The sequence below is a fragment of the Pongo pygmaeus genome, chromosome 17 (genome assembly GCF_028885625.2).
Source record: "Pongo pygmaeus isolate AG05252 chromosome 17, NHGRI_mPonPyg2-v2.0_pri, whole genome shotgun sequence".
In the NCBI taxonomy this organism is placed as follows: domain Eukaryota; kingdom Metazoa; phylum Chordata; class Mammalia; order Primates; family Hominidae; genus Pongo; species Pongo pygmaeus.
This window is the reverse complement of record NC_072390.2, coordinates 94,722,982-94,746,081: the sequence shown is the minus strand read 5'-3', so window position 1 is coordinate 94,746,081 and position 23,100 is coordinate 94,722,982. Positions and strand designations below refer to the sequence as shown.

At 57.2% G+C, this 23,100-nt stretch overlaps 1 protein-coding gene across 9 annotated transcripts in view; it reads right to left on the bottom strand.

Annotated features, from left to right (window-relative positions):
- NFATC1 (nuclear factor of activated T cells 1) overlaps positions 1 to 23,100 on the bottom strand; it is a 136,524-nt gene that overhangs the window by 61,093 nt on the left and 52,331 nt on the right. For 5 of the 9 annotated variants that reach the window (XM_054461083.2, XM_063653861.1, XM_063653863.1 and 2 more), the window contains exons 4-8: positions 22,477 to 22,608; positions 18,272 to 18,474; positions 16,075 to 16,247; positions 15,392 to 15,532; positions 5,956 to 6,011 (exon numbers count right to left, since the gene is read on the bottom strand). In XM_054461083.2, coding sequence (XP_054317058.2) covers positions 5,956 to 6,011; positions 15,392 to 15,532; positions 16,075 to 16,247; positions 18,272 to 18,474; positions 22,477 to 22,608 — 705 coding nt within the window. The remainder of the gene's footprint in view (positions 1 to 5,955; positions 6,012 to 15,391; positions 15,533 to 16,074; positions 16,248 to 18,271; positions 18,475 to 22,476; positions 22,609 to 23,100) is intronic. The other 4 variants (XM_054461077.2, XM_054461079.2, XM_054461078.2 and 1 more) reach the window with 1 other exon arrangement.

Here is a 23,100-nt window from a genome sequence, read left to right as displayed (position 1 = left end):
CTCGGTGGCCCAGCACCTGCTCAGGTGACTGCAGTGAAACCCGGAGGAGCAGGTGCTTCCTGGAGATGTGGTCTCTGGGGAGGGCCTGTGTTGGTCACATTTGACGATGGCTGAGGCCCTCAGTCAGACCCCAAATTCACTCCAACTGAGGAAGAGGAAGCAGGCCCTGACCGCCGCAGACCCCGGGGTGGGAACAGCCAAGGGCACGGAGGCACAGACGGCAGAGGGCGGCGTGTGGAGGCTGCCGCTACCTTTTCATGTTTTTAATGTAAGAGCCAGCAGCATGTTTACAAAACTCATGCTCTTTCAAGTATACACATGAAACACAAGCCATGGGGTGTGTGGCGCTGTTCGCAGAGGTCGGGGCTGGGTGGAGGGCTGGGACACGGAGACCCCGACCGCGTGCTCAGGCCCCAGTGTTACTCGGGCCCCTTAATGACCCTAAATGACTGGGGTGATGCAGGCATCCCTGCCGAGGGCGGCACTTGGTATCTGGGGAGAGGGTTGGCAGGAGTCGCATCTATAAAGTTTCATTTTTATAATCGTATGACTTAGTTTAACAAGCAGGAGAAAAATCCATTGTATTACTTCTTTTGTTAAAATAATTAATTATAGCTCAGCACCTAACTTATTAGCCAAATTGATTGAACCACGTTAACAACGAAATCTTAAGAGTGTTAAAGACAGAAAACTGAAGACAACTTGAGGTCCAGGTTCTTTCATTTACAAATAATGAAACAGCTGAGGCCCAGACACCGATGCAGAGGGGCCATGCCCTCCCCGCACCACCCCCACAACGGGGCCCTGTGCCCGGGGGCCACACTTTCTCCTGGCAGCAGGTCTGTGTTGTTTCATTAACTGCAATTCATTGGGAAGAAGCAGAAGCCATGGCACATGGGCGTCTTCCTGCCTTTGCCCCGCATCAGAGCTGCCCCAGGAGAGCTGAAACTGCCGCTGGAGGGGCCATGAGTGCTGTCAGTGGGCGGGGCCTGGGCTGCCCCAAGAGCACTGTGGGTCTGGGCCATCTCCTGGGCTGACCCGGGAAGCTCTGGCCGCCCAGAGCCTGTCTCAGCATTTGTACGGGGGATAAAGAGACGTTTCCTCCAAGGCTGTTTTCTGAATTCAGCAGCGCTCAGGGCAGCTGCGATGGAGTCAGCAGCTACACCAGGAGGGTCTTTAGAGCAGAAGCAGCTGAGGGAAGAGACAAGAAGGAAACGTCTCACGGAAGCCGAGACTGAAATAATAATGGGCCGGGAGGCACTCAAAGGCAGCTGCGAGAGGAGTGGGGAGACGGGGACCCCACGGGACAGGCTGGGGTGGAGGCAGGGACCCTGTAGGACAGGCTGGATGGGTGGAGGCGGGACCCTGTGGGCCAGACTGGGGTGGAGGCAGGGACCCCGTGAGGCAGGCTGGATGGGTGGAGGCGGGGACCCCGTGAGGCAGGCTGGATGGGCGGAGGCGGGACCCTGTGGGGCAGGCTGGACGGTGCATGCCAGTTTTCCTAGGTCCTACCTGACTGGAAGGGCCTGTGTTGATGTGGGCACAGGCCAACCCACTTCAACTCTCTAAATAGACAAATTATATGACAAAAATACTATCTCTGTGGGAGCACTGCCACTTAAATACACAGAGAAGGAAGCGATAAAGAAGAAACACGGAAGAACAGGAAGGGAAAGGGAAACTCGTCCGTACCGGAAAAAATACGGGCTCCAAACGGCACCAGCACCTACGCAACCTGCTTTAAACTCCACTGTTGAGATGAAGCTCATACACTTACTTATAGAAAGTACAAAAACCGTAGACACAGTACATCCCATTTTGTTTCCAAATATGCACAGGCGGGCACGGTGGCTCACACCTGTCATCCCAACACTTTGGGAGGCCCAGCTGGGAGGATTGCTTGAGCCCAGGAGTTCAGGACCAGCCTGGGCAACACCGCGAGGCCCCATCTCTACAAAAATTTAAAAATTAGCTGGCCAGAATAGGGCACACCTGTGTCCCCAGCTACTGGCCAGGCTGAGGCATGAGAATTGCTTCAGCCTGGGAGGTCGAGGCTGCAGTGAGGCATGATCAAGCCACTGGACTCCAGCTTGGATGACACAGCAAGACCCTGTCTCAAAAAAAAAAAAAAAAAATACATATATATATATACACACACACACACACACAGAGAAACACATATATACACAATATAATGTAGTGTGTGTGTGTGTGTGTGTGTGTCTGCGTGAACATCCACACACACAGCAGCAAATGGAGCAGGATGCATGCTCAATGCCAGCAGTGGTTATGTCTCAGTTGGTGAGACTACACTAGGTTTTATTTCCTTTTTTATATTGTCCAAATGTCCACGATGAGTATGAAGTTCCTTTATGATGAGAAAAAATATATATTAAAGCAAGCTCCATTTAAGAGATTAAAAATGAAACAGTAGGCTGGGCGCAGTGGCTCACACCTGTAATCCCAGCACTTTGGGAGACCGAGGTGGGCGGATCACCTGCGGTCAGGAGTTCAAGACCAGCCTGGACAACATGGTGAAACCCTGTCTCTACTAAAAAAAAATACAAAAACATTAGCCAGGCATAGTGGCCGGCGCCTGTAGTCCTAGATACTTGGGAGACTGAGGCATGAGAATCGCTTGAACCTGGGACGCGGAGGCTGCAATGAGCTGAGATTGAGCCACTGCACTCCAATCTGGGTGACAGAGCGAGACTGTCTCAAAAAAACAAAACACAAACAAACAAACAAAAAACAACCAGTAAACTTGAAGTACATAATTTTTCACATGTGCTCTTAAGTTTCTTTCAAAACATACAGCTGTTAAGCTTCCTTCGAAATATGCCAGTGTCAAAAGTAAAACAGAACATCACAGAGAATGTAATGTTGGCTTGGCTGGGATTGTTTTCAATGCGGAAAGGCTCACGGCTCCTCCTGGCTGCTCTCCCTGCCTAGGGGGACAGGGCAGGCCAGCGGACGGGCAGCCCAGCTCCGGCATCGCGCATCCCACATCCTGCGTCCGACATCCTGCATCCCGCAACCTGCATGTATGTGCGGGGCTGGCGAAGCCTGTGAAGACCCCGACAGAGTCAGAGCTAGGGAGGGTGGCAGCACGAGGCCAGGCACCAGGGTACACTGCCCGCAGGCAGAGGGACGGAGAGCCAGGTGTCAGTGTACCCAGCACAGACGCACAGCAGAGCAAGGGCAGCCCAGTGGGAAGGAACGAATCAGACACCCAGTAGGTGGGGAGGCCTGGCAATGACCCCATGAACGAAGGCTGCCAGCCCCCTGGGCAGTTGCAAATGCCCGGCCAGCGGGGAGCCACAGACCTTCTGGGCACAGGAAACGGCCGTGGGGAGGAGAGGCCGGCATGGACATGGGAACGGGCTGCGGGAAGGAAAGGACGGTATGGACACGGGAACGGGCTGCGGGGAGGAGAGGACGGTATGGACACGGGAACGGGCTGCGGGGAGGAGAGGCCGGCATGGACGCGGGAACGGGCTGCGGGGAGAAAGGCCGGCATGGACACGGGAACGGGCTGCGGGAAGGAGAGGACGGCATGGACGCGGGAACGGGCTGCGGGAAGGAGAGGACGGTATGGACGCGGGAACGGGCTGCGGGGAGGAGAGGACGGTATGGACGCGGGAACGGGCTGCGGGGAGGAGAGGACGGTATGGACGCGGGAACGGGCTGCGGGGAGGAGAGGCCGGCATGGACGCGGGAACGGGCTGCGGGGAGGAGAGGACGGTATGGACACGGGAACGGGCTGCGGGGAGGAGAGGACGGTATGGACACGGGAACGGGCTGCGGGGAGGAGAGGACGGTATGGACACGGGAACGGGCTGCGGGGAGGAGAGGCCGGCATGGACACGGGAACGGGCTGCGGGGAGGAGAGGCTGATACAGCAGCTCCGGCTGCCTCTGCCTGTGGCCAGCCGTTCCCAGGACCCTTCTGAGCACCCTGACTCGCTGGCTCTGCGGACAACGGGCCGTGTAGGCCGGGACTCCTTCCTCTGAAGGCTGGCCTGCCCCAGGGCCTCCAGCTTTCCTTGAGGGGCTTCTCAGGTGAAGGCAAGAAAAGCGACAGCATTGAACTGGAGCCCTGTGAGTGCCAAGAGCTTCAGTGGAGGCCTGAGCACCACTGAAGGTGCAGGTGAGCTCACTTCACCCAGGGCCAGGGAGGAACCTTTTCCATCTGATAAGCACTTGGAAAAGGTTCTGGGAAGGGGATGGGTCCTTGGGGGAAGGGCGCTGAAGTCGCAGGGTGGAAGACGCTGCTTTCTGACAGAGCCGCCTCTCGGGACAGGGAGTGAAGGTGCCAGCACCGCTCTCCATGGAGGCCACCAACCGTCCCACCAACAGAAGACGACCTCAAGACTCCTCCCCGGTGTCCTGTCCACCTGCCTCCAGCCGCCCAAAGGCCCCTCCCTGGTGTCTGTCCACCTGCCTCCAGCCGCCCAAAAGCCCCTCCTCAGTGTCCTGTCCACCTGCCTCCAGCCGCCTGAGATGGGCTCTTCCCTGAGGTTTCTGAATGGATCAGCTTCCACCTGCACACACTGAGTGGGGTGCACAAGACTTCCCCGACCCGCAGGGACACACACTGCTGAGCTAAGAAGCACGTTCATGTCTTTAAAACTCCCTTGTGAGCCATGTGGCATCTTATGATGGCCTAGAGATTTCTACAGCTTTTATAGGACTAAATAGAACATTCAAAAAATCCAATATAGGGATCAATCCAACTGTATCAATAATAAGTAAACATCAGGCCGGGCACGGTGGCTCACGCCTGTAATCCCAGCACTTTGGGAGGCCGAGGTGGGTGGATCACCTGAGGTTGGGAGTTTGAGACCTGCCTGGCCAACGTGGCAAAACCCCATCTCTACTAAAATTACAAAATTAGCCGGGTGTGGTGGTACATGCCTGTAATCCCAGCTACTCGGGAGGTGGAGGTTGCAGTGAGCCAAGATCACGCCACTGCACTCCAGCCTGGGCAACGAGAGCGAAACTGTTTCAAAAAAACAAAAACAAACAAACAAAACCAAAGACGTAAACATCAAGGGTCTCCATGTGCCAATTACAAGACAGCGTCAGAGAGGATCCAAGACACCACCCAAGAAGATGTTGCCTCCAAGAAACCACTTCAAACATGAGCACATGGGTCACAAGCGCAGGGATGGGAGAGACGCACGCAGCAGCCGGTGCCGTGCTGGAGATGTGGGAGCAGCTACAGCCATCCAGACAAAAGGTCATCTCCAATCCGAGGACAGTCATTATCCTCAGGCACCCGCTGCATGCACGTGGTGCCAGGGAAGCTGTGGCAGGTGACTGGGAGAGCTGGAAACGGCCTGGTGACAGCAGAAGTGTGACCCGGCCACGTGTCTGCCACGACCCCGCACATGTGCACCGCCGCTAACAGGCTGTGGCCAATCGCGAGTCCGGGAGCCACGCCCAGGCTCTTGTGCCTGGGACACCATCACAGGGGAGGTCGGCGCGATTGGTGGCCTCGGAAGATGGGGTGAGGAGTCCCCGCTAGGGATGCCGCAGAGCCCTGCCCTCGGTGCTGCGAGTGGGTCTGGGCAGGTGCTGGCCACCCCCCGGGAACTCAGCACAGCATTGACTCCCAGGAGCCCGCTCTGTGCCAGGTGACGGTGACAGCAAGGGGACAGCAAAGGGCGGGAGGGTCCGTGTGAGACGACCTTCCCTGGGCTGTCTCAGCGCCCAGGTGTGTGAGGTGGCCCTCGGCCTGTCCAGCACTGTCCCCGGCCGCCAGGGCTCTGACGTGACCCTGACACGTTGGGTGACAGCACACGGTGCTTTGGCAAGTACTTGGCAATCCTGTTTGTTACTCGTTCTGTTACTCTATGCACTATTTTTATTTGTTTCATTTTAACAAACAGGAACCCCAGCCTCCCAAGCCCTGGGGACCCACAGTAGCTCCAGCTGCGCCAAAGGCACTCACCGGCTTGCACAGGTCCCGGTCGGTTTTCGCTTCCGTCTCCCAGACGTGGTGGCCATCTGGAAGAAAGGAGCAGGAAACGCCGGTGACTTTGTGTGCTGGGGAGCCCCTCCCCAAACGCCCCCGCGTGATCCAGACCCAGGGCCCTGAGCCAGGAGGGCGGCTTATCCCAGGAGACCCACGTAGGCCCATCCCAGCGCTTTGTCGAGGGCAGCACCTCAGGAGCCACATGCTCCGGCAGGGCCCCGAGCTCAACACCAAAGTTGCCCTGGTAGCTTGGGGAAGCTGAAGGACACACGGCTCAGGGCTTGTTCTGACCCCAGCCCGGGGTGGGAGGGACTACAGGGCAGGGGCATCCTCAGGAATCCGTCCTGGCCCTGCATCTGCTGGCCTCTCACAGCCTCAGGATAGGTCACGGGAGGGTCTCTATGCCCTCGTCCTCTTCAGGGAGAGCAGGTGTGAAGGGGAGCAGGTACCCCATCAGCAGAGCGTGTGCAGGGCGTCTGTGTGTGGACCTAGGGCCCAGCTCTGCAGTCCCCAGCCCAGCCTCCCAGGGATGCAAGAGATGTGAGAGTGGTGACAGGGGGCCAGGGGCTCCATGCCAGGGTGCGACGCCTGCTTGTGCTGGGGTCTACTCTGGTGGATGAGGGCCTGGCCGCTGGCCCTGCCTCTGTGCAAAGGAACCACTGGGTAAATGAGAAGAACCTTCCTCTGACAACTTCTTGCCCATCAGGAGACAGAAATGCAAAACACGAGGTATTTTTAGCCTTTCCCCAGTGGCCATTTGCATGTTTTTAAAAAATAAAAAGGCTCCCAGAGGTGTAGTGAAAGGACGCGTTGTTCTCTCTGCTCCACGCCTGGCAGAGTGGGGGCTCCATGCGCACACGGACCAAGGCGGCCCCACCACAGCCTGGGTGTGTGCACAGCCTGGCCCCTCAGATGGGCTGAGTTTGGGGCAATTATCTCAAATTAACAGATGTCAATCTCCTACAGAGTCTCTTCCTGTCTTTTATCTTCTCCAAAATAAAGTCTGTTCCCAAAATGAACAGTTACAGGTATACACACTTAAGTTTATCCTTATGCTCTGTCTCCAAAGAAGAAAATGTGTGTCTGCTACAAACCCTCAATTACTGATAAATCAGACAAAATCTCCTTTCTCTCTGTTACAGTGCCGGGCTGCTGCCTGGGTGGAGGGTGGAGAGGAAATGTGAGTCACACAGGACCCCAGAGCCGCCCAGCCGAGCCCCGGCCACGCCAGCCCGGGAGGCCCAAGGTCCCCACGCAAATTACCCACCAGATGAACCCACTCGATAGAGCCTGGCATCCATCTCTCCTCTAGGAAAAAAATAACAGGAAACTAAAAAATACACTCAGTTGCGCTTGAAGGCATCTGAGTTTCATGAAGCAGCAAGTCCTCCAGGCTCTGGAAAGCTCAGGAGCTGGGAAAAAGAGGCGTTTTCATTCCAGCACAGGTGCTGGTGCCAGTGGATTCCCAGAAGCCCCCAGCCCAGATGTGCCGCTCAGAAGCCCCTCCACCCCCACTTCATAAAAATCCAAATCACTGTGTGCAACTAAGTCTTCTGATTGTTTGGCACCTTTTAAAAGCGACTTTTGAAGTTTTCTTATGACAAAGCCCACCTTTGGGGTGAGGCCCCGTCCATACCCCACAAGAGGCTGTGGTCCTCTGAAGCTCCTGGGCACATCAGGCTATAGTTTGCTCTCTGCCCAGCCCGAGAAGCTGAGAGTCACAGCTTCGGCTTCCCTAGGAATTTCCCTGAGGCTGTGGAGGCCTTTGGTGCCGGCAAGGGGAGGGAGGTTCAGTGACTGTGCTGAGCAGAAGGGACACTGAGGCGCACACAGGGCCAGGACGTCCCGTTTAATGACACCCCGAGGGGACGCCATTTTTGCAGCCGAGGCCAACACAGCCTGTTCCTCTCTTTATGTCCCGAGAAGGGAGAGGGACTCCAGCCGTCTCCCCCATGGCCTCCTCCAGGCGGCTGCCCTGCAGCGGTGAGTCCATGAAAAGCAAACGGAACGACGGCATGGAGGCATCTTTTCCCACCTGTGCCTCGTGGGCCTGTGGGGAACCATCCTTGCCGGAGCGGCCCCAAGGGAAGCCACGTCTGCGTGGCCAGCCAGGCCCAGCTCAGCAGCTGCCATGGAGGAGCCTCCATCGCACACCTGGGAGCGCCCGCACCCTGCAATTCCTGCGCAGGTGGGAGCAGATATGCTTAGACTTCCCCTAAAAGTGTGGGGAACCGACAAACATCCCTGCCGTCCTCAAAGACCCCGGCTGAGCCAGCGCCTGTGGCCTTCCCTCTCGGAGGCGGGGCCTCTCCCCGTGGTCTCCGACGTCTGTGGCCGTTTCAGGTCGACCAGGGTGAGGGTGAGGGCAGGCTTTCTGTTTCTGCTTAAGGATCATAAAGTAATTGTCTTTCAAAGGCAGTATGTATTCACGGCCAGAAATATCTATCTAGCAATTGCTTCCAGAACAAGACAAAGCGCCGAGGCTGTTGAAAGATGGAAATGACCTCGCATCTCAGGAAAGGAGACGCAGGGCCGCATCCCGCCAGCAAGAGCATCGCCATGGTGGCTCCCAGCTCCGCGGAGGCCCAGGCGGGGAGCGCCAGCCCCCGCGCTGTTCAAAACTCAGCCCCTGGCAGGAAGGAAGGCAGCCGGTCCTGAAAGGGCCTTTGTGTTCAGCCTTATCAGAGCTCCGAGCCCTCAGTAGGAAACTGCCCGAGTGCAGGAGTAAAAATATTCCAGATCATTAGGGAATTCCCTGCAGTCTGAGTCATCGGGAGGCTTCCCTGCCACACCCGCGAGGTTTCCACACAGGCAGGCCTGCGGGCCCAGGAGCCTCCCAGACCGGCCAGGACCCGCCGCCCGGAGCTGGGCCACCCCCACGCAGGTGCTGACGCTGAGCCACTGTTTCCACAAAGAAAGCCACGAGGGCCGCTGGTGGAAGCAGCAGCGTCCCTGGGTCCCACGCTGCCCTCGAGCCCTGCTCCCCACGGCGTCCTCCTGCCCTGGGTCCCACAGCATCCTTGTGCCCTGCTCCCCGCAGCGTCCTCATGCCCAGAAGCGAGCGTCCCTGGGGCGTCCATCATCCATCCCCGGCTCTCCCCCAGGAGTCTGTCCCAGCCTGGCCCCCAGAGGAGATTCTGGAGGGGAAACAGCCACCCGGCCGTGCTGCACATTGGTCTGCAGGGCCTCACACGGAGCCACCCTGCGACCCACAGCCCTTTCACACTGAGGCATACGCTCAGGAGACAGGCAGGCGTCCACAACAGGACTCACGTACTGAGGTTCATGGCGGCTTTTCCACGATCATCTCCACAGGGTGGACGTAGCCCAGCGCCATCAACAGACGGGTGTGGGCAGCCACACGGCGGGCTTCCCTCAGCCACAGAAAGACCCCATGTCCCGACCCGTGCCAACGAGGGGACCTGAGGACCCCACACCCCGACACACCAACGAGGGGACATGGAGGATGCCACGCTCCATGGAAGCTGCCAGGCACCGCAGCCAGCAGGATGGGGTTCCCCAGCAGGCCAGCAGGGAGCAGCCAGACCAGGAGGGGCCACAGCGAGGGTGCATCGGGGTTGTTGGGGCTGGGGTGGGGGAAGGGAGAGCAGGGGTGGCCGCTCATGGGCAAGGTTTCTTTCTGGGGACAAGAAAATGTTCTGAAATTGGTGGTGGCCACGTAATTCTGTGAAGCCACCAAAACCCACTGAATTATACACTTTGAGTGAATTAAATGGTGTGTAGATCAGATTTCGATAAAGCTGATATAAAAAAGAAATTAGCCAACATGATCATGGGTGAGTTTGTCGTGTGTGATCCCAAAAGGCCTGAGAAGGGAGAGAAGGGAGGCGAGCCAGAAGCCCAGCCCCTCCTCCTGCAGTGGGGACTGACGTGATGCGTGGCCTCCCCACACCAGCGGGGCCCAGGCGGGGGGAGTCTGAGAGCCCCCTCAGCACTATCCAGAATGCGGCTTGACGAGAACTGTGGGGTCATCACTCAATTCTAGGGGTCCTGGGCCATCTCGGGCCACTGAGTCGTCCTCAGGGCATGAAGAAGAGATGGGCAGGTGTCTCTTCCCCGGGCGCTGCCCTCCTTGCCTTCCCTGTGTGGTCTCTGGGAGCAAACAGAGAAGCCTGGGGGTTCAGCCCGGCCACCTGCCCTGCTCCCAAAGACGCTGTGTGGTGACAAGGCGGCCCCAACTCTGCTCTCTTGGAGCACGTGGCGACAGTGATGTCTGTTCACACTCACAGGCACCCAGCAATGTCACCTCCTCCCTGAAAACACAAATCTGGAAGATCTGCATTTGGCCTTTAAACTGTTGGGCCGGACACCTCTGAAGGTTTTGTCATTGCAATGCTGCCTTCGGGGCTGGCATCCAACATCTTCAGGAGGCGACAGCTGAGCTGCTCCATACAGGGAGGCTGCCCGTGCCGCGGACGCTGGAGCTGGGAATTCCCAGCTGTGTCCTCCTTGCTCATCCAGCCCCTTCAGAGGGCACGCCACGGAGATGCCACAGAGGCAGCCATCCCCCGGGTCCATCTCCCTCAGCCCACATCCCGCATGACTAAAACAGACCCCACCACCCACCTGGACTCCACCTCCCTCCTCAGCCCGCTCCTCTGCCCCAGGCTGAGACCTTCCACAAGGGACAGAAGAGGGACAGCAAGGGCCGAAAGGGACAGTGCCACTAGGTCTGCCTTACAAGGGCCCTGACCCTCACCTCCTCCCTGCCTGCGAGAAAGAAAACGAGGAAAACGAGGAGCAGGGGCAGCTGGAGGAGGAGAGGGGCAGGGTGGCCAGCGGGCACTGATGCCTCTCTGGGGAAATCGGGGCCTGCAGGGGCCTCGGGGCTTCTGCGACACCCTGGGGTGGTGAACCTCCCCCTGGCCTTGAAGGAACCTGAAGGTGAGCCCGGAGGGAGTGGCTTCAGGCCTGGGGACTCCTCTGACCCAGCTCCCTGGGCAGACAGGAGGGTCCTTGCCTGGTGCTTCCTGCACCTGGATGACATGGCCTCTGCCTGGGCACGTGCACCTTCCACTCGCCATGGTGAATGTGTGTGTCCTGGCATAGGACCAGCAGCTGCCAAGGCCACGGTGGTTCCGTGGCAGCCCAAAGCCATGGTGGTTCCGTGACAGTTCCGTGTCCTTGCAAGTGTCCTGCCAGCTGCCAGCTAAGCTCTGTGGCTGCTAGGCGGAGCCTCCCAAAACAACGGCCAGGTGCCTGTCAGAGCTTGTGGAAGTCCCGGGAACCACACCGGTCAAGGTCCCATGGCAGGGCAGCCTTGTAAAGGCCCGGGCCTTTGGTCCCTTTATTTGAAAAATAACAACATACATTTGGCCCAGATTTGGAGTCCTGGCCCTCGCAGTGAGATGGGAGGCAGGCCCTCCGCCTGCTGCTGTGTGGAGAAATCTGGAAACCTGGCCTGCGTCTCCTGCAGTGTGGCTAGTGCCTGCCCACAGGCCTGTCTTCTCCACGTGGTAACGTCCAGGGCCAGAGGACGGGGCAGCCGTGAGGCGGGGGGCAAGCTGGGGTCCCACCATGTTGGGTTTGGGGTGAACCTGGCTGTCTGGGGTTTCTCAGGGGAGGGCTCTAGATGTGCTGGGCTGGGGGCCTCCGGGAGGGACCTGGGCAGCTGCAGGGCTCTGGCTACGCGCTCCCACCACACAGGCCCCCCGGCCTCCCGCATTTCTGTGTGTCTCCCTGTGAACCTGGGCAGGGCCCCTGGTGTGGTGGCTGGCACGGCACTGGGTCCAGGCCTGGGCCTAGGAGCCCTGGCACAGGCCGGTCTCTGCTTCCCGGGAGCCCTGGCCGCCTGTGAGATGCCAAGCTGCCTCCCCAGAGGGGCCCTGGGAGGCCACGAAGAGGGGCCCTGATTACCTGGAGAAGGAGACGCCGGCCGCCCAGGCCCTAGCTGGCCTGCCAGTCACGGCGGCCACAGAAATGACCACTGACAAGACCCACAAGGCCCCACCCATTGAGCCCTGCCCACCACGTGATCGCTGGCAAACAGAGTGGGAGTTTCTACCCCCAGTGTCGTAGTGTGGCTTCTGTGTGGCAACGACACCAAAACAGGCTTCACTGATGTTTTTAAAAAACGGCACCAGAACAGACGCATGACTTAAGAAAAGGAGGTTGTTCAGCTCCAGCATCAAGAACTGGCTCATGTTTGATGCATCCAAATCTCAGAAACTTGCACCTTCTGTCTCATCTCAGCCAAGCTCTAGACGCAGCCTGAGCTCACTTTTCACGCGGGCGTTTCATTTATGTTGAACGTTAGTGTGTCCCTCAGCCACTTCAACGTTCACACGTGTACAGAGAGGTGCCTCACATCACACATCGGAAGACACACAGTGATCTTTAACAGGGGGAGGGGTGCGGCTGTGAAGGCAGAGAGGGGTGCAGGTGGGAGAGGGGTGTGGTTCCCACTTCCTGCAGCCTGGGAAACTGGGGGTTCTTGTGATGCTACCAGGGGCTTCTAAACCGACACCCGGCCCTCCGCTGCCCACAGCCAACCTGCCTCCTGGACGAACATTCCGCACAGACTTTCATCATCGGAAAATGTCGTTTTCCGAGGAAGCTGTAAACTAAGTCCTCAGAGAAAGGCTGACTCCGACCCTGGCCTTTTGCGCCACCCTGAGAGACCTGGGAGGAAGCTCCGTGGAGCGCAGGCTGAGACTCTTGCCCTGCTGGAGCATCCCAGAGGGACCTGGCACCCAGGCTACAGCGAGCCATGCCCTTGCCTGGCCGGCTCCCCACGGTGCAGCCCTGCTGCGGGGACTCCCTTCCTCATGAGGCCAACACCAGCTTCTCCCAGCCTTCCAGGGCAGAGGAGCCGCTCCATCCAAAACTTCCCAAAGCTCAGAGATGCTGTGAACCCATAGCAGCTGAAGGTGGCCTGGCCAAGACAGAGAGGCTGAGCTGGCCTGGACAATGAGCTTTCTATGTACTCCAGAGAAGGACAGGGTGGAGCCGACCCCGGCCTGTGTCCAGAGCCAACATTCACAACAGCTACAACCATCTGCACCCTCGGAATGAGCAGGACAGCCGAGAGACGCGGGGCCCTTCCTGGAGAAGCCACCTCAACTGCCCTACTGATGGATTTCCTCAGCAGGACCCTCCCGAGCTCACACCCGGCCTTGGTTTCATCTGCAAGAGCAGTCTAAAACAGAACTTTAAACAGACCAGACGATCCCATCAGAAGACGAGAGGGCAACTGTGTTTTTAATTTAAATTCAGTTTAGCGGTTTCTCTCATCGCCAGGATGAGGATGTGGGGCCTTCTGCTGCATCAACCTGTCACTGCACATCAGCACATGTTGTAAGCGGTGGCTCCCGCCTGAGAAGCCGAAGTGGAGGAAGAAAATTATGTGGACATTTATTCTCCGCTTTTGAAAACATGCAATGTGCTTGTGTGTATGAATATGCAAATTATCTTATTCAACTACAAAGAATAAAATTATAAATGTGGTCTGGCTTCATCCCCACAGTATTCACAGCTTCACATGCTCTCGAGCACAGCACCTATTCATTTATGGCTCACCTGCTGTATACCAGACGCCAGCTGGTGCTGGAGAGGGTCAGAGACCCACCCTGACCTCATGGGACAAGAGGAGGACATGGGTAGACAAACTGGCATTGCCCAGAAGTGTGGCTGTGGCAGCCGAGCTTAAGGGCAGAACAGGTACCCCTCCGGCCTACCGACCCCACAGCTCACAGTGATGATGAAGGCAGGAGGGGCTGCCTGTGGGGGCGGCCGCATGAGGCTAGGGCTGGTCCTGCATCCCCTTGGCTCCTGGCCCTCGCAGGCTGGTGGCTGCCCTTCCCCATGGCGCTGTGGCACCGACTCAGCACAGTAACTCGGATAGGGCAGGAGCTGGGGCACCTCTGCTGACTGCGTTCAGGGGGGGCTCTGCCAAGGTACCCAGGCCTCTCTGGGCAGAAGAAACCACAAGGAGGCTGCTCAGGTCTGGGCTTTGAGAAGCAGAACCTGGGAGCCATGGTTCTGGCCAGTCTTGGCCCAAGCGAGGCCCTACACTGTGGGCAAAGTGTTTCTCCGCCAACGCGTGGACACACACTGAAAGCTCTGAAGGGCAAATTATTTCAAAATTAGCCTCCTCCCGAGAAGCACGGGCAATGCAAATGCCTTCCTGGTCACTGCCCTTAGTTGGTTTTCTCTATAATTTAAAACATGTTTTCCAATTATGCCCTGATTCTATAGGAAGCCAAGTTAGAGTCAAAGACCTCTAAAGCCTGTGTTGATTGAAGCACTTAAGTTTCCGGCAAACTGTACAAATCAAGACCCCATTATCAAGGCTGAATGCCTCCGCGGTTTCCAGGGACTGGAGTAAGTGCAAAAAAATTCCAATTGGTAAATGTACAAAAGAAAAAAAAATCACAAAACAGGCCTTGTGGGGGCGTGCCCCTCACCTGGCCCACCCTGGGCAGAGGCCCAGCAAGGCACCAGGAACCCCCAAAACCAGAGAACTCACAGCAGGCTTTGCGGAGAGCCAGGCCCACTCTGCCTGAACCCCCTTGAGGGCTGGGCTAGGGTCCCTGTGCCCAGCCACACTGGTGCCCACTCTCCCTGCAATGCCAGTTTCCCATCAGTGCAGCCCACTGTGTTCACACACTCTGCTCGCAGCCGGCGAGGCCCTCCTCTGGGATGAGAGTGCTGGGGCCCGGCGTCTGCATGGAACTGACCTGGGCTGGGAGCCACTCTGTGAACTCAATCCCCGCAGGACAGCGTCTCCCATGGGCAGCACAGAACCACAGGTGTGACGTCCCCAGGAGGAACATCATTCCGAGGACGCCCCTGCTGCCCTTTCGAGTTCAGCCCCGGAGCCTCCAGGCTGGGCCAACACAACACCTGGAGGCAGGGGTGACCTGGGCCCTCGGGGCACAAGGGCCTCACACACACCATGGCTGTGGCATTGAAGAGCACCCCAGCTCTCGCCATCTGCGGCACCCACATCATCCCTGCCTCCGACCCCAGGAATGCTAGCGGGAGGGGAAGGTCCCAGAGGGGAGCTCCCTCCTGCCCTGCTGCTAACTGACCCCCGAAGCGTCCACTCTCTGCAGATGGACGATCCCAGCAAAGCCAGCAAATGCCTCTCACCCTCCTCTGCTTCCCCAGCCCGTGGGCTCCCTGAATATCAGCAGCGATTTGAGTGCAGTGGCCCCGGCGGCCCCAGAAATAAACATCCACCTCTTCCCTTCAGCAGCACACCTGTCGGCTCACACAAAAACCCACAGCTGGATGCAGACACGGGCCATGCAGGGCCTCTGTTCCATGCCACACCCCGTAAGCCCCATCCCGGTGACCGTGCACAGGTGGGTTCTGCTCCACCGACCGGGAACCGGTTCCCACCAGCGCCGAAGCCCAGGCCGCAGATGGCCCCTGGTGAAGAGCATACCTGGGGCTTTCTCCACGAAAATGACCTTGGAGTCCTGCAGGAAGTTGTGGCCGGACAGGACCATCTTCTTCCCGCCCACGACCGGATAGCTGTCCGTGCTCTGCTTCTCCACCAGAGGCAGCTCCTGAGCCGAGCGCTGGGCTGCGTCAGAGGGAGAGGGGCAGTGAGGGCCTGTCCTGGGTGGGCGGCCCGGGGCACACGCGTGGCACCCAGCAGGTCATGCGTGAGCCGACCCACCCAGAGCAAGCACCGCCACGGTCTGCGGGCCGACCCCTGCAGATGCCGCTACTTCCAGGGGAGAAGCCGTGCACACTTCATCCTGATGGTCTCCACCTTGTTCTGAAGAAGTCATCAAAATATCTTCCTAAGACTCAGCCAATTTCACTCGAATCACAGTCATCGCACAAATACGCAAAGGTCAGCGCAGCGCGGGGGGAAGCCCCAGCCCACACCGCTTTCCCTGGCCATGCTCGGCCATCAGAGGAGCCAGAGCCAGGGGCCCCTGGGAGGGCCACAGGCAGCCGTGATCAACTCAGACCCCTCATGGCCACACACTGTGGTGGGTTTGATGGGAACAGTTCAGTCCCAAGTCTACACAAACAAAAAGCTGAGAGAGGGTGAGACAGGGAAGCGCGTGTGACGGGACGGTTTTCTCCCCTGTCGGCACGCGGACGTCCACTTACAGCATTCGATGGGGTTGGAGGCCACTTGCAGGGACAGCGTGCGGCCGCTGGGCTGCGGGACGTGAACGCGGAACACCAGTCGTACCCGTGTGTTCTTCCTCCCGATGTCCGTCTCTCCTTTCCGAAGTTCAATATCGGAGTTTCTGAGTTTCAGGATTCCGGCACAGTCAATGCTGCCCAAAACAAAAGCCCACAGCTTTTCTTTCAATGGCTGACACGGGAGCATAAAGGCCTGGCCCCCCAGACCCTCTGGCCCTCATCCCAGCCTCATGAGCTCGTGCCAGGCAGCTGGCCACTTTCTCCTTCCCCAAAGAAAACAAGACCTTGAAGCCAGCGACGTGAGGCCCTTGCCTAGTGCAGGAGAGAATCCGAAATCGGCGCAGGCAAGGGGGTGAGCAGAGGCAGCCCCGAGAAAAGCCACTTCCACCTTCCCCCTCCCACCTTCCTCCAGCCTCCACCCTCCACCCCTGACCAAGCGGGTCCAGTCGGAGCTGTCCCAAGTCCTGGCTGCCTCCAGGGCCCATGCTGGCCACATACATGGGGATGTCACCAGAGCGGCAGAGAGCGGCCCAGGGGAGGGGCCAGAGGCACCTGCTGTTCTCACTTATCTTGGAGTAGTTCCCAAAAAGCTCAATTTATTATTATTTAAAATAATTATATATTATATATTATTAAATATTACATATTTAAAATTATATATTATATATTGTTAAATATTATATATTTATAATTATATAAAATATATTATATAATAATATATCATAATTAAAATAAATTATTCTATTATTTCCACTATATTTAAAAGCCCTCATTTTTTGTGTGTAAAACCCATTTCTTCTACGGTTTCATATAACCTCTTAACAATTTCATTTAAAACTAGACTCCAATAAAACATTCCACGTATACATTCTCAATGCACTAAAAAGCAGTATTTTTCAGTAAGTTAAGAGAATGAGAATAAACACAGACTCCCCGACCACCCATGAGTCAGCAGCCAGCACCGGGCTGGAGCGCGGTCCCGGCTGCGGGCATCTCCCGGCCACCCTTGCTGCCCCACATCATGGTGGGGTGAACACAGCCGCCAGCGAAGCCAGGACATTTACTGCGACTGTGGAACGCAAGGTTTGTTCTTGAGAACCACCTGACTGTGCCATCTGCGGGAAACTTGGATTACAGCTCTTGAGGCAAACCCAGGGATGCGGAATGAGTTCCCAGGTGTGTACATTCCCCCCAATGCTTGAAAAGTCAACGTGGAGAGAAAGCTTTCCCTTTTTGACTTAGAGGCTTTGAATCACTTACTAAAATCCTCAACGTGGCCCCCCGCCGTCATCTCCTACATGCTCTCCCTCACCGTGCGGGACTCCTCCCCACTCCTGCAGCCCCAGGACCTCTGCACTCACCCCCGGGGCTCCACCTGGATGGGGCACCCCCCAACACAGCTTCCCCATCACACGGGCTCCCGGCCTGTGGGTCACCCTGGCAGGACGCCGTCCCTGCCCTCCGGCCCGGCTCCATCCTGCTGGTCTGCACGTTCCAGCCGTCCCAGCTCAACCTGCACTCATTCACCCACAGACGTGTTTGTTTTCTGTTCCCACCACGGTACCACGTGAATCTCTCGGGAACCAGCAGTCCTCCTCCTGGGCTGCCTTCACAGGTTAGGGCCAGCGTGCCCAGCACAAGCTAGGATTAAGTGAGTAAGGCCTTATTTGGAAGTTACATTTTGTCCTCACTTTACTAAAAAATTCACTTTTAAACAAATTACAGTGTCAAATTAGACTCAGAACATCAGCACAGGCCTATCCGTATTGTCGGAACCTCCTAAAGTTCAACGCAATCCGGATGTGCTGACTGCTTTAATTTTTTGATGCTCACGTTTTAAGCATCCTTCTCATTGCACTGCTGTATTCAGAAAGAAACAAGGGTCCTGTTTAGGAGCAAAATGCAGAGGGAAGTATTTATAGCTGCATATCTGACATAGCATTTTAAGTGGCAATATACACAGGGCTAAAACCCTAGAGAGAAGCAAATCCATTGTCAAAAGCAAGAGTGAAGTTTACTTATTGGCTGTTAAACCAAAAGTGTCCTGGCCATGGAGCCTGGAAGTGCGGGGGGCCGGCCAGACCCCCCCAGGACCGGGAGGAAGGCACGGCCCCTCCTACCGCCCCCCGCCAGAGGCCGGAGGTCCCCCGCAGCTTACACGGCTCGCATGCTGTTCTCCGGCAGGAGTGGGATCTCCAGGACTTTGGTGTTGGAGAGGATGGCCTCGTGGCTGGTGGTGGACACGGTCTTCCCTGTGATGCGGTGCACCTGGTAGAAGGCGTGCGGGCGCAGCAGGCGGTCATCCGCCGTCCCAATGAAAAGCTGCAGCATCAGCGGCTCATTCTCCAAGTAGCCATGCAGCTGGCAAGAGAACAGAAAACACCCGCTCAGCACCCAGAGCATAGACCGCCGGGAGTCACCGAAACGCAAAGAAAACCTGCGGCGGGTTCAAGGCCTGCGTCCCCCTGCCCTGCGTCCCCCTGCCCTGCCTCCTTTTTATTTCTCTGCCATGTCATACTGGTGTCTTTGTAAGTCAGATTAGAAAATGCCTTGTTATCCCAATGGACCTGGGCACTGAGGTTTAGGCTTTGAGCACGCCTGTGGCCACTTTCAAACACACATCACGTGTGCACACACCTGCACACATGCGTGCACTCACACACGTGTGGGCATGGATGTGCACACGTATGCATCCACACATGCTCACCTGTGTGTGCCCATGCTGAGGCCACGGTAAAGCTGGCGGGGGCGTGTGCAGGAAAGCGGAGCCCTCGCTGAGCCATGTGCAAGGCTCACTTCACCAATAAATCCAGATGAGGCCCCGCAGGACATGACCCACCTTCCTGTGTTCCATTAACCTGGAACTGGGCAGCGCGCAGCTCCCACTCCTGATCAGGGGACGCCGCACTGCGTTTGCACACACACGGCACGACGGGCCCCGGGCCCCAGCACCCCTCCTGATGGCTCCCTGCACCTCTCCTCCTGCAGAGGCAGGGGAGCGCTCAACGCCATCCTGGTGGCTGAACAGCTGGTGTCCAGAGGCAGACGCTGGTGGCAGACACTGCCTAGGGCAACTGTGCATGGAGATGTCTATCATCCGCGCCACCCTGCGGAGCCGCTCATGGCTTCTCGGCCGGCGCCGTGTGTGTGAGACTCAAAACCCACACCACTGTGACAGGACTCCAGACAAATGGAGCAGCCCCGGTGCTTCCGCCAGGACACTAGTGGTCGGGCCCCACTCACGCCTCTGGGAAGGTGTGTGCCTCACGGCAGGGCACACACATGTTCAGGACCAGCTGTTCTGTGGGATGAGTTGCTCATCGGCGTCTGAGAGGTAAACGCAGAGTGCGGTGCCGTTCCCTCTCACCCTCCTCTGCACCACGCGTGGTTCCGCCTTCGGCAGTGAGTCATTTTTAGAACTGTTTGTTTTTATCTTTAACGCTACCATTTACAATCACTATAGTCTGATTCTATTTCCAAGAGGCGTTTGGTTTGGAACAGGAACGTTTGATCCTCAAAGCAAGCACAAAGGCCTAGAGGGAGGCCGCAGAAGTCAAACCCTTTGCGCGCTGGGGCCTCCCACGGGGCCCCTCGTTCAGAGCGTCTTCCCTTCTGCGTCCCCCAAGTGGGGCCCGATGACCGCCAGCCTCAGAGCCCTGAGATTAATCAGCAAAATCTATGCAAGGCCCGTGGCAACGCCCAGCCCCGGGAACCACTCATCCTGGGACGCGTCGACCCCTCTGATAACGTTTGCAGTTGATTTTCTCACTAAACTAACTTTAAAATCCTCGACCACAGACGGCAACTGCAGCACGATGACCATGTGCAGAGTCCAAGCCTGGGCTCCTGCAGGCACGTTCCAGTCACAGGAAAATGCGACGCCTGCCCCTGACCACGCAGATGCCTGCTGCCCATTCAGGGCCAGCGAGGCGGGGGAGAAGGAGGGGGAGCCCGAGCCAGGGGATGCCCCTCAGACTGCAGGGGATGGTGGATTCTCAGATGTCAGTGGGCAGAGGGAAGATGGGCCTGGAGGGGCCCGGGCAGGTGAAGAGGCGGCCCCTGCTCCGTGGCTCCAGCTTAGCCTCAGCCTCCGTGCGGTCACCACAGTAAAGAACAAACCAATCTCACTGGTGGCTGAACTCAGAGCCCTCCAGGGACGAGGCCACAGTGAACCAATGGCTGCTGTCACCGAGGGCCTGACCGTGAGGCCCGGACTGACGGGCAGGGCCTGGGACGCCGCGTGAGGCTGAGCTGGGACCCAGGTCCCAGCTGAGACATCGAAGGGGCGTTTGGGGTCTGAAACACAAAGCCAGAGGCTGAACGAAGGCGTCACGTGGGAACACGGTGGGGAAGCCACAGACAGGGATGAGGACACAGCCCCCATGTGCGCAGATGCCCACAGGAGTCTCTGCACCCAAGGCCACCAGCACCCCACTCCAAAGTGATTACTGCTAAGACCACGTAACTCTGCAGGAGTCTCTGCACCCAAGGCCACCAGCACCCCACTCCAAAGTGATTACTGCTAAGACCACGTAACTCTGCACAACAAAAAGCTCTTCCCTTTCCAATAGAGCCCCCCTTCCCATATGAATACATGAGTGTCTCCACACAAACAGTCAGGACGGGGGACGCTGGGACCTGCCTGTCCAGCCCTCAGCTCCTCGGAAGAGAGACTCCAGCCGTTTGCCAAGTTAATGAACTTCCTGAAATACCTTAACTCTCTGTGGGACTCAAACATCTTTATGATGGGAAATGTAAAAAGAAAAGCAAAGATTAAGAGGCAGATTCTGCCACACAGTATTCCATTTTCCGAGATTTAATACCTAAAAATTTAATTTACATAGAGAAAAATGTAAATGAGTCTCTGACCAAAACCACCTCTGGGGGTGGGGGAGGGGCACAGGGGCAGCTCCAGGGTCACGTGGTCTTAAAACTACAATTTAAAATTCCCCCAGGATCCCTGTGGCAGTTCTCTGATGGTGTGTGGAATGTTGTGAATTTGGGGTATGACTGTATCCTTTAAAAAACATGCCATTTCAGTGAAAATGGGAATATTTAAGGTTTAACCTGGGAGGTAAACATCTATTATTTAAAACATGAAGTTCATTTTAAGAAAAGTAATTTAAATACGTCACGGGCCCCACTGCACAGGCTTTCTGCCTCTGGCACAGTACAGAACCTGTCAGAATCCTATTTATAAAATTACCTGTCACAACAATGACCTCCCTTTGCCTCAACCTTAACTAAACAAAATGTATTATTCCACTGCCGAGGTATAAGAGCTACTGAGTTTCCTACATGTTAAAATGTTTGTTTCTAGCTCCTGTGTTGACCTCAGCACTGACACGGTGACATGGTGGGTAGTGGATGATTGAGGCCAAATTTATTCAACGTGGAACTCAGCTGCGTGCACGCAGGGGAGGGAGGTGTGGGGTGGACAGAGGCAGCTCATGGGTGGGAATGTCTCACCCTCCACCCCATAGTCTGAGCTGCTGCACAGAAACGGAGCAAGGCGACCTGGAGTCAGGCTCCTCTCCAGGCAGGGCACAGGAGCCGCCAGCCTAAAGGGAAATTATGCATTTAGGGCCTACGAGTAAAATCTGCATTTTTAAATTGCCCCAAGGAAGTACACAGGGACAGAAAATCCAGCTCACAAACCAGTTTCAACCCCGATTCCCCCCACACTGGATTAATTTAAGAGATTGCCATGCTGTGTGGACAGCGTCTAGGGTCCTGTTTTCAGCCCTGGAATCCTCATCACCCACAATAGCAGCCAGAGGTGACACTTCCAGGTGACGGCCACGGTGCGTCTCGCAGGGCTGGGCCCAGGGCCAGGGAACCAGGCAGGAGAGCGCATCCGTCATGGGAGGACGTCCAGCCACATTCTCCACCAAAGCACGAGAAGGAAGGCATCAGAGATCCCGTGGCTCCACCCTCGGTACAGGGGCCTGGCCGGGATGATATGGCAGCTACTGCTGCAGAGCCAGGTGTTTCTGCAGGAATGAAGCCCACCTGACCCACGGCACAGGCCCACGTGACCCACGGCACAGGCCCATGTGACCCACGGCACAGGCCCACCTGACCCGCGGCACAGGGCTGTCTGACCCACAGCACAGGCCCACCTGACCCATGGCACACCAAAGCAGATGAGGCGACGGCACAGGGTACTTGTAAAAAAAATCCAATTTGATGCTCCAGGGAGACTTTACTCAAGATACCAGGAAAAATAGAAACAAAAAATAAAAGACATCAAAAATGGAGCCAGTAGTCCAAGGGAGCACCCCAAACCCGAGATGGGTGGAGGACCAGGACACAGCCCCCGCACCCTCCCTCTCCTTCCCCCTTTTCTCAGCCAGGCCTCACCTGCCCGAAGTGGGACAGGCTGCCGGTGTGATTTCTGTGCTTGCCGGGGCTTCGGGCTCTGGGGTCCACGGTGACATTCCAGGTGAAGCCGCCAAGGGACAGCCACGCAGCATCCACTTCCTCACCTGCTGGCTGTGTGGTGTGCAGAAGCCTGTGTGAGTGTGGGCATGTGCACCAGAAGTGTGCGTGTGCAGGCATGTGTGTGGCCACAGGGGTGCCTGTGTGGGCAGCGCCGGTGTGGTCTGCGAGGTCGGGCACGTGGGTGCCCACAGGGGTGCCTGTGTGTGCAGCGCCGGTGTGGTCTGCCAGGTTGTACGTGAACAGTGCTTCCCTGTAAACCGGCCCAGACCTGGCTTTAAGGGGCAGCTTCACCTGCCGGACACCCTGCCCTGGCCCCTTCAGATGCAGGAAAGGGCCTGAGGGGCCTGGGGTCTCCCTCCAGAGCAGAGTGGGCTCAGAGTAGGCGGGAGAAGCTAGGGTCTCCCTCCAGAGCAGCGTGGGCTCGGGGTAGGTTGGGGAAGGACACAGCCTGACGCCGCACACCTCTCGTCCTGGTTCCCAGTGTGCAGAGCAGAGAAGGAACAGGGGAGGAACAGGGATGCCATGGCTGGAGACTCAGGCCTG